General features: G+C 40.4%; 1 protein-coding gene across 2 annotated transcripts in view; it reads left to right on the top strand.

Moving 5' to 3' along the window:
* The first annotated feature begins 196 nt into the window (after nucleotides 1–196).
* Nucleotides 197–10,152, top strand: part of LOC117413121 (glucosylceramide transporter ABCA12) — a 35,849-nt gene continuing 25,893 nt past the window's right edge. Inside the window, exons 1-16 of one of the 2 annotated variants that reach the window (XM_034924513.2) lie at nucleotides 197–268; nucleotides 681–857; nucleotides 1,219–1,418; nucleotides 1,650–1,786; nucleotides 2,198–2,312; nucleotides 2,601–3,644; nucleotides 3,874–3,977; nucleotides 4,616–4,722; nucleotides 4,847–5,106; nucleotides 5,694–5,773; nucleotides 6,441–6,571; nucleotides 7,105–7,275; nucleotides 7,612–7,776; nucleotides 8,141–8,336; nucleotides 9,428–9,567; nucleotides 9,887–10,006. In XM_034924513.2, coding sequence (XP_034780404.2) covers nucleotides 738–857; nucleotides 1,219–1,418; nucleotides 1,650–1,786; nucleotides 2,198–2,312; nucleotides 2,601–3,644; nucleotides 3,874–3,977; nucleotides 4,616–4,722; nucleotides 4,847–5,106; nucleotides 5,694–5,773; nucleotides 6,441–6,571; nucleotides 7,105–7,275; nucleotides 7,612–7,776; nucleotides 8,141–8,336; nucleotides 9,428–9,567; nucleotides 9,887–10,006 — 3,090 coding nt within the window. In that variant the 5' untranslated portion in view covers nucleotides 197–268; nucleotides 681–737. Of the gene's footprint in view, nucleotides 269–680; nucleotides 870–1,218; nucleotides 1,419–1,649; nucleotides 1,787–2,197; nucleotides 2,313–2,600; nucleotides 3,645–3,873; nucleotides 3,978–4,615; nucleotides 4,723–4,846; nucleotides 5,107–5,693; nucleotides 5,774–6,440; nucleotides 6,572–7,104; nucleotides 7,276–7,611; nucleotides 7,777–8,140; nucleotides 8,337–9,427; nucleotides 9,568–9,886; nucleotides 10,007–10,152 lie in introns of both variants that reach the window. The other variant, XM_059032559.1, reaches the window with a different exon arrangement.

Genomic DNA, 10,152 nt, shown 5'->3' with positions numbered 1-10,152 from the left:
GACAGATCTGTCAATTTGACTGAATCCATTCGACCAATCCTACATGCAGTGTCCGAAACCGCCAGCATCATTAGGGAGGTAAGGTCTGCTTTACCGACAGATCTGTCAATTTGACTGAATCCATTCGACCAATCCTACATGCAGTGTCCGAAACCGCCAGCATCATTAGGGAGGTAAGGTCTGCTTTACCGACAGATCTGTCAATTTGACTGAATCCATTCGACCAATCCTACATGCAGTGTCCGAAACCGCCAGCATCATTAGGGAGGTAAGGTCTGCTTTACCGACAGATCTGTCAATTGCAGTAGGCTTCCTCATTAAGTGAATCAAGAGAAGTCTCCCTGCTGCTTAACCTTGTCCATGCAAGTTATATTATAACAGCTGCATTAATGCAATTCTCATATTGCTGAAGAGATCTATCATTACAGATGGGATATAGTTCCTTTTTTTTCCCCCGCAAACACCAGTCTAGTTACACAGTAGTACAGTAGTTGTGTGTGTCTCAATACAATGCCCTTGTAGAAAGGTGATTGGGTGGAGCAGTACTCAGTTGTTTAGTTTTATTTCCACCCATATTGTGCCATTATTTATGCTGCTTTTCAAGTCTCCTATTATTTGCAGGCTTTGCCTTTTGTGAATTCATACCTGTTTTTGATTGTACTAAATGTGTCTTTTAACAGGATCTGCTGTCAGGAAGAACTGTGAGCTGTGGAGACATAAGCAGCACATGGACTGATATGATGCATGATGAACTTGCACTCAACCAGACCCTGATGGAGGAGTTGTGCAACCAGACCTGCTTCCCGGATGACTTGATCTCTGCAGCAGGCATCCTCAGGCAGCTTATAAACACAACCGTGAGTCAGCAGGTACCCTAGGAGTCACCTTCACGGGTGTGCTAACACCTGCAGAGATCAAGCACCTGTCGGTTACATTTCTGGCCATTATGTGATCAGTTATGGATACCCTGAACGGAAAGATTTTATTGGCTTAAATGTGTGACACTCTGTGTTATTTTCAAATCAGTGTTCCCTCAGAAACAGAATTTTGTTTCAGTATTTTGGCTGTAGGCATGTCATTGCCATTGTATTAACTTTGGGACCACACTTGTGCAGGTTACGTAATATTCATGATTTAAAACTACTGTGAAATCACGGTGAAGCACAGGCGCAGATGGGACCAGCTACAACATACTGTATCTAATTTTTTTGCTCGTAGGTCAGTGGTTTGGGAAAGGTGGACAGCATCGACGGGAAAGAGTTAACAAAGGAACTGAAGACCCTTTACCAAGCAGTTGTGAGTTACTATGAGAGCCCGAGGCACTTCTATACAGAGATCTCAGCAGCCACAATCAACAGCAGCACTTCAGTGGACTCCAGCATTCCTGCTCTCATCGATGACCTCTCCACCCAACACATGTGTGTTACTTTGCAATATGTCTCTGTTGTTCATATTATTATTATTATTATTATTATTATTATTAGCATGTACTTGCCTCTAGTGTCCTTCTATGATTATGTTTCAAATTTATAAAAAAACAGAAAACACTTTAATTATATAGGTGAGATATGCTTTTTCATTTCTTATACTACTGGTGTATGCATTTACTCCACATTAATTCACATTTTGTTTTGTTTTTTGCCCCCTAGAGTTTTGGGCGTCTCGGTTGCTCTCAACCCCTTTTTGCAGCAGGCCAGCGTGCTGCCAGGGCTGAAGCAGCACATCGAAGCAGCTGACTGGATAATGAATTATGCAATGCAAAACAACTACACCGGGCAAGACAACTGTACGTCACTTCAGCATTAGTACTTTCAGATCTTCCCAAGGATAAGCTGTGTATCATACAAGGAGTAGTCAGGGGTAGTGCAAGTGAATAAATGCCTTTCCTCTCCGGGTCTCTGGTCTGCTTCTGCCTAGGTTTGTAGTCATGGATAGACATTTCAGTCCGATGGGAATGTATTTCTGGTGGTCCAGCTCCCAGTAGACAGCTGCCGTCATCACAAATAAATAGAATAATGTATGTCATGAGACAGTAAGTATTCAGTACATTTCCAGATTATAAGTCTAATATTATTTTTAATTATTATTGACTGCATCAGTATTAAATATTATAGGCACATTCATGTATAGATTTATGTATGTCAATTGCACCTTTTTACATTTTAATTAATTAATTAATTTATTTATTTATTGCCAGGTGACAACTCGTCCATGAGCTGGAGCTGTAAGGGCACAAATGAACTTGAGATGCATTCGGAGAAGATGATTGGGATTCTCTTAGCCGTCACCAAGGACCCAGTCCTCGCTGGCAGGTATGGGTCAAAGATTTTGCACATTTAGCCAAATTAGAATGGGCGGAATGATGCTTTGTGGCACAATTTGGGCCATTGTGGTGTAGAATATTTATACTGCCTCATACAAAACCCCTTCCAGTAAGATTGTCATTACCAGATCAAACAGAGATCTTGGGTTTTTTTCTGTCTTTAGCCTGTTGTACAGCAAATATAATTAGCAGCTAACTTCTGTGCAACTTCTTACATTATTTTTTAGGCCAGTTATAATGAAATATTAACCAACTCCTCTTTTAACTTTTTTGTCAGATTGCTGCAAGGAACCTGGGAATGGGTTTCTCACAACAGCACTCTTTTCAGTGCATACAACTCCACTGCTGGTGCAGTGATGCACCTTCTCAAGGATGACATTGAACTATTCCTGAATCTTTCACTCAGTCTCATTATGGATGCAGAAGCAAATCCCTCACAGCTATGGAAAGAAGCTCTCAGCTGCCTCCTAAAGGACCTCCTTAAGAACGTTAACAGCAGCTCCCTTCACCAAATCTGGAATGGAGACATCTTGAAAGATATTGAGGATCCGATGCAGCTTGCCAATAAGTTAATAAACAACTTGGCATCTTGCCTACCTGTCGAGCAAAGATCTCTCAATGTAACTCTTCTCAGAATATTAGAAACACTTCCAGCTCTGTCTAGTGGTACTAACATCACAGGTAATGTCTTCAGTCTCACCAGAGCAGCTTCACACGTCCTGCTGGAGATGCTTCATGTCACCAGTTTCCCTATTTCCAACGTGACTTCAGCCGGAAACATTGTGGACAATTTGCTCCAGATCTCAGAACTGGTAACCAATGCACTTTTGGCAAGACTTCCTTCTAATCAGCTGATGGGCATAGCTGAGACATTTAAAGCAGTAGAGCAGTTGGTGACAACCTTAACACCCCTGTTGACTTCAAAGCAAAGCCACTACCTGAATGCTACAGTTCAAATCCTAAAGACTCTGGTAATCCACCTGTACAACAACGCTGATGCATTGGACATCAGTGTTACCATATCTGAATCCCTTCTGAAGCTTTTGGGGATCATCCCCGATCCCACAGCGCAGTCAGTGAGCAGCAGTGCTTTTAAGAATCTTGGAGCTTCCATCAGAAGAGTGACAGAAGTCTACTTCTCCAATGCAACCGATTTAGTAAAAGCAGGAGGCATTACTGTCATTGTGGCAAGTGAGCTGCAGAATGTGCTGAAAATGGTTCCCCCCAGTTATGAGGTGAACAAAACTCTGGAGGTGATCAAGGTCATCAAAGACAACGTGGGCAGTTTTCTGGGAATAAATTCCACAAACTGGGCTAATGCGTAAGTATATTCCATTTCTATCTTTCACTTTTTACGTGGCTGTTCCATTCAACAAAGTATGCAACTGATGTGTTTGGAATCTTTAGGTAGGCGTCGGTACTCATCAGGTGCCCATTGGCACTGTCTAATAAAAGCTTAGTTCCATTCTGATTTATGCAGAGGCAATTGGTATTCATTGTTTATGCCAAACTGAATGAACTTTAAAGAGACACATCATTTGATTTTGCAGGGTTCTCCAGTTGCTGGCTAACACTGCAGAGCTGGTGCCACCAGAGCTTCCATATGCACACCAGTTCATGAACCTGATGATAAACCTAGCTAAAGAGGCTCAAGGTACAGTATAAGAGCTGTCTGTCTGTCTCTATCTGTCTGTCTGACTCGTAGCAAGCATTCTAAGACTGCGTACAAGCTGCATAGGTGTAAACAGTATGCTGTGTCTCAGTGCTCCACCAATAAGACGGTTTTATGAACCCACTCATTTTAATTTAGAATTGTATTTATTCAGCAGATTTTATTTGCCTGTAATTGGATCGCATGTTTGTAATTTGCATTTAGTATATTATTTATACAACAGGTTTTTAAGTGGTAACTTATGGAACCACCAGGGTTTGTGGTGGTGGTTAGATTTAGATTTAGGGTGTGATTGCATCTTTTGAAAGTAGAATTGCCAAATATGAGTGAATTATACTACAGTAACATAAAAATAAGAATGATGGGAGTGTAAAGGATTAAAAAAGGGTTGAGTAAATCTTAAAGGCAAATCATATTTTGTGCCCATTTACTTAACAACATAACTGAGAAATCGAAATAATACATTTACTCAAAAGCCACTTGTTTTGAGAACAAAGTGCAAAGTGCAGCTTGTATTACAACCCATTTCTGTGTAACTGGGGTTGTTTTTATACTGGCTCAGAATAGCAATACGGTGTACAAGTTTCACTTCCTCTTTTTGCCTTTTTGTCCCTCTGCAGAAGAATTCCATGTGCTGTCAGAGTTAAGCCAGATTCTGCAAACGATGTTCACTACAAATTGGGCGGCAGACAACGTCACAGCGGCTCTTGAAAACCTGAAAATCAAGGTAGGAATTATGTGGATGAATGGATACTGCATGCCCCCCCCCCCCATATCTACATGGAGTTCTGTAACCTTTTACATTAAATCAATGCATCGTGTAACAATGGGATCTTATGTTTTCCTTGCAGAAGGCTCAGATGAGTACTGTGACTGGCATTGTGTGTGAGTTGGAGAAGTTGAGGTCTGTGCAGGCTCTGTATGATCTGGTGCCCATGAATTCGGGGATAATGTGCCAGACCGTTTCTCCAGCCATCCAGGCTGTTTTCTCGCTCTCCTACAGCACTCTGAACTGGGGGAGAAACCTCACCTTCAGCCTGAACACTCTGCTGTACACTCTGTACAACGTGGTAGTCGGAGACCTCAACAACTACAACCTGAACGCAAACTGGTATGGGTTTACAGAAATGTCTGTCTGTCTTTCTTTCTTTCTTTCTTTCTTTCTTTCTTTCTTTCCTGGTTGTCAATGCAAACTAGTGTGGGTTTATGGCAATTTATTTTTCTTTCTGTTCCCTCTTTCCAGCTTTATACTGTGGCGATTTAAAGTAGCCAACCAATCACTTGTTTAAGGGCTGATTGGTACTCGCACACTTAACTTGAAACTCAATTAAGTCCTTCTACACCTTAAGCCCATGGTTTCAGCACAGGTGTTCCAACAGCCTTGTGTAGCTGGCTTCTCGGTTTGTGAATTGGGCTAATTTGCTTGTTAGGATCTGCTGCAACAGGAGGGAGAGAAGGAGAGTAAAATGCATTTGTAACCCTCTTTCTGCCAGATCAAAAGTTAAACACCATATATACACATATTTACAACAGTGTTGTATGTACAAACCTATGTATAGGCTGCCTTGACTATCCAGACTCTTTACACAGGATATGGACTTTTAAACAGCCCTGGGTTCCTGTTTTAGCACTGTGGGGTCTATACACCCCGTCACATGTCCATTCTTGAAATCAGTTCTAACTGTACGTTTGTTTCAGGTCGTCTGTACTTGTGGACAGCACATTAAATTTCAACACCAGTGCTTTCAACTTCCTGAACATTACGAACACTACTGCAGGTAACCGTATTTGTTTTAATAAGTTTTGATTCAAAGTTTTTAGAATTCTTTAGTGAACCCTTTTTGAATGATATGATCCTGTTCACAATGCTTCAACCCATGCATCATTAATGAAGTCAGTTTATGAGTATTAAAGTATAATATTAACAAAAAGGTTCTTAATCTAGAGTGATGTTGGCTTTTTAATGGATATTAAACTTGTATTTATTAATAAAACAGAGCCTTTGAATTGGAACAATGACACAAAGCCCTGTTTTATTGGTTTCTAGTCTGTTTGCCGTGTTGTAACAGACTTAATATACTGTATATATCTGTGTTATTCGTGGTGGAAATCTCAGCTCAAGGCATTATGGCAAGGGTGGCCAAAGGTGACCCGTCCAGTCCTGGTCTTTGTTCCAATCTTGTTCTAAATTGTTTATTTGAACCAATTTTAACCTCCAACCAGCCCCTGAAGTAGTTCATGATCTCATTTCACCTGTTGCATGTGCAGCGGAATGGCCCTCCAGAACACCATTATCTTTACTTCTTTCCAGTCCACTGTTAATTTACAGTAGCTACGATCAGATTTTAAATCCACATGCATGTTGGAATAAGTTTGGAATGGAATGATTCAGCATGGAGTGATTCAGGTGTAACAGTCTCATTTTACATTTTCTTTTTTTTCTAGCTCCTACAAAAGTGTCTGACCTGATTCTTAACCCAGCAGCCTTCGTGTCAGAGATTCACAAACGAACAGGAATGCCAATGGATGCCACAGATGCTATGATGCAGACAATTATTCCTGACAACTCTTCACAGGTGAAATACGTACCAAAACAGACCTGTATAGTGTTTTATATGAGCTTCTAAGCATTTAGAAGACAATATTTTATTTAATATTCAGTATTCATTCCATAAATACAGATTTTATATATATATATACTCTGTGTATATATATATATATATATATATATATATATATATATATATATATATATATATATATATATATACACACAGTGTTGTGCTAAATAGTTTTATACACACTAATATTGAAGTCAACTTTTTTTAACATCTTGATCTGAGTGGTTACCAACATTTCAAATGTGTTAAGGTTTAAATGTTCTAGCATGTTTGATCTTAAAGTTTAATCTAGCACCTTAAAGCAGGACTTTACATCCAATTCTACAGTGACCTATTTACTTGTAAAGCGTCACTGCCGTGAGATTGTGCAGACCAGCTTTTTATCAATGTGAACTGGACCCGTAAGGATGAATGCCACCTTGAAAACACATGTAAGGGTGTCAAACTGCAGACCGCGCATTGAGAAGTGCTTCTTGTTTCCCCTGCAGTTGCTTGCTTGGTTGATGGAACTGCGGTACTGTGACTCCCCAGGGAAGCTCAACCTGACCCAGTCAGGGGAGCTGGTGTATCGGGCATTCTGCAAGCTGGGACCCTTGCAGCAGTACAACTTCGTGGTCATAGTCCTTGAACACCTGGATTTGATTGAGTTCATTTACAAGGTTTTTATATTTTGTTTATATACCCTGAGCTCATGAGTCTTTGTAAGTTTCCTCTCTCTGGTGATTTTATATATATATATATATACTGTATTTTTTATATATATATATATATATATATATATATATATATATATATATATATATATATATATATATATACACACACACATACAGTGTGTATATATATATATATATATATATATTACTGTATGTGTGTATATATATATATATATATATATATATATATATATATATATATATATATATATATACTGTATATTGATATGTAGGGCACTGCACCTTATCTAAAGACTGCTCCTGTTCTCCCTCACTCAGATCATACTGACCTCGGACATGCAGAACGTCATTGAAGCGCTGATGCAGCTCTTCCAGTTTATAATGGAGATGTTTCAGAAGATGACCCCTGCCATCAAGCTGTTGATCAGCTACCTGCAACAGATCCAGAGGCTCAACCTGGTCGCAAACTCGGAATTCAAGGAAGTGAGCTGCGGGGCTGGCTTTAATGCTTTTGTTTGTTTGAACAATATAGTCACAAAGTCATACAAATGAACAATCAATTAGTTATGAAGTAGAGAGTATTAAAATGTAATTATCTTCTATTCCTTTTTTTTAATTCAAACATCAACAGTGGTAAAGTTTAAATAGTAAAGGTCTTACACAAAGGGTTTTAAGTGTTTAATGCCTAATTCAGAGGAATGACCAGAGAATGGCCTGTTTTATACACTGCAGTTGTATTGAATTGATTCTGCGTGTCACATGTAACCCTGACCCTGCTTGTAGGATCTGGTGGAGATGAACCTCTGTGATGAAAATGTTAATACCGTACGGTTTGATTCTTTCCCAGTTGGTTGCTGGGAATAGGGCCACAATGTCGAGCAAGGCCACATTCAACACGCTCGCCGGCGCCATGTGTTCCAGGGGATTCTTCTCCCTCTTCGGGGTCTCGCAGACCCCCAGTTTCATGGACTCGAAGCCCTCCACCCAGGACGACCTTAACGTGGACGAGATCATTGAGAAATTCGACATCCCCAGGAACGCAAGTGAGTCTCATTGGGTTTGTTTGAGGATACATTTTGAAGAAACAAAGGCAATTACACATAATTATAACCGTACAAAACAAGCCAGAAACTGCTCAAAAGAAACCGCTCTAGCAATTTCAACTGCTCCATCCTGCAACTGAGTTTTATACCTTTTCAGGTGTGTTATTCATCTTCGAAAAAGTGGCATTTGTCTTTGTGCTTCTATAAGAAGCATTAGAATTAGTGCAAAAATTGATTTAGATGCCCTCCTGTAACAGGGTTCTTGCTTATGGGTGCGTGCATTCGCTGCTGAGTGACAGGCAGGAGACCAAGACAGGTTGAAGTTGACACGCCACAGGCGCGCAGGATTTATTTACACACACACACACACACACACACACACACACACAGAACAGCTCACGTGACACTACCAACCATGGTAGCTCACGGAGTGCATACAGCCAACGTACGAAAAAACAAAATAAAACACAGTACAAAAAACTATAAAATAAAAGGTGCCGTAAAAATGGCGTGCGCTACTCCCTAATGCATGGAGGTCCCGCTTGCTCACCTCGCTATACTTTAAGGGGATCTACCATCTCCGAACTAATCTTTATATATCAACACAAACCCCGACTCCGGCCGTCGGCGGTTTTGGCAGCTTCTTTTGGCTCCGATCCCGGTTTACCATCACGGCGATCGGAGGATTTCAGCAACTTATTTCTCTCACTATGCTCGGGTAGCGTGGACGATCTTCAGCCCGTTGTCTGTGGCTTTGCAGCAGCCCAGAGGTGAACAAACAGGACCTCTTTATACCTGACGCCGTGCTGGAACACACCTACCCGGTGATCATCCACAGCTGGCAATCACACACAGCAGGCAGGCTATCCCAGGAGCGTCAGGTACTGCAATAAATTAAATGACAACAATTACACAATATTATTTACAATGCATACACACACAAACCCGCTCTTCATGTGCAGGGCTCCTGCCCTGAACACCTCCCTAAAGTTTTATATTAAAATACATTAATGTATAGTTAAGTTACCTGTGCTGTAGGCTTGTATATCTTGAGTTTCAGATATTAACACAACGATCCTGCTTGCTTGCAGCACCCTTCTGCCTTGCATTGTACCTGGACATGGTGAACACCACTGGTGGAGCTGTGGCCTGGGCGTTCATCAAGCCCATGCTGCTGGGCAAGATCCTGTACACCCCAGACACGCTCGAGACCAGGGCCATCATGGAGAAGGTACCCTCTTAACAGTGTATAGTTTTCCAAAAAGAAATGGCTAAACTAACCTCTTTGGTGTGCATGGTAGACACTGAAACCTTTTTTGCACTGTACAAGGAGTGCGTTTATTACAATATTTATAGGTTAGAAAGAATTATTAATGCTGTAGTTGCATGTTTTTATTATAGCATGTTAATATTAATGACGGTCTACAATGTGTAACGCATTTATAGATGTAGTATTAATTGTTCAACGTGGATCCTAAATTTTTAAAAAATTGTCAAGATTTATTATATAATTTTTATGGTTGCTGTATTCTTTCTATTTTTTTTTTCAGTCTAATGACACATTGCAGCAGCTGGACAAACTTAAAATGTACTCCCAGGACTGGATAGATGACATCAAATTAATCTTTGATTCTGCCCAGCTACTTGAAAAGACTCTTCCACTACTTCTGGTATAAAACTATCAATCCTACAGTTCTTGTTTGCAGGGCAAGGGGGAGATTATATGCCAGCATTCTATGTTCTATCCCAGTTCTGTGCTAGCATTCTGTCAAGAGCAGTACTGTTTAAAAATAAGGTCTCGTGATATTTTGCCATT

Source organism: Acipenser ruthenus, chromosome 10, assembly GCF_902713425.1.
Source record: "Acipenser ruthenus chromosome 10, fAciRut3.2 maternal haplotype, whole genome shotgun sequence".
In the NCBI taxonomy this organism is placed as follows: Eukaryota; Metazoa; Chordata; class Actinopteri; order Acipenseriformes; family Acipenseridae; genus Acipenser; species Acipenser ruthenus.
This window is presented reverse-complemented; position numbering and strand designations above follow the sequence as displayed.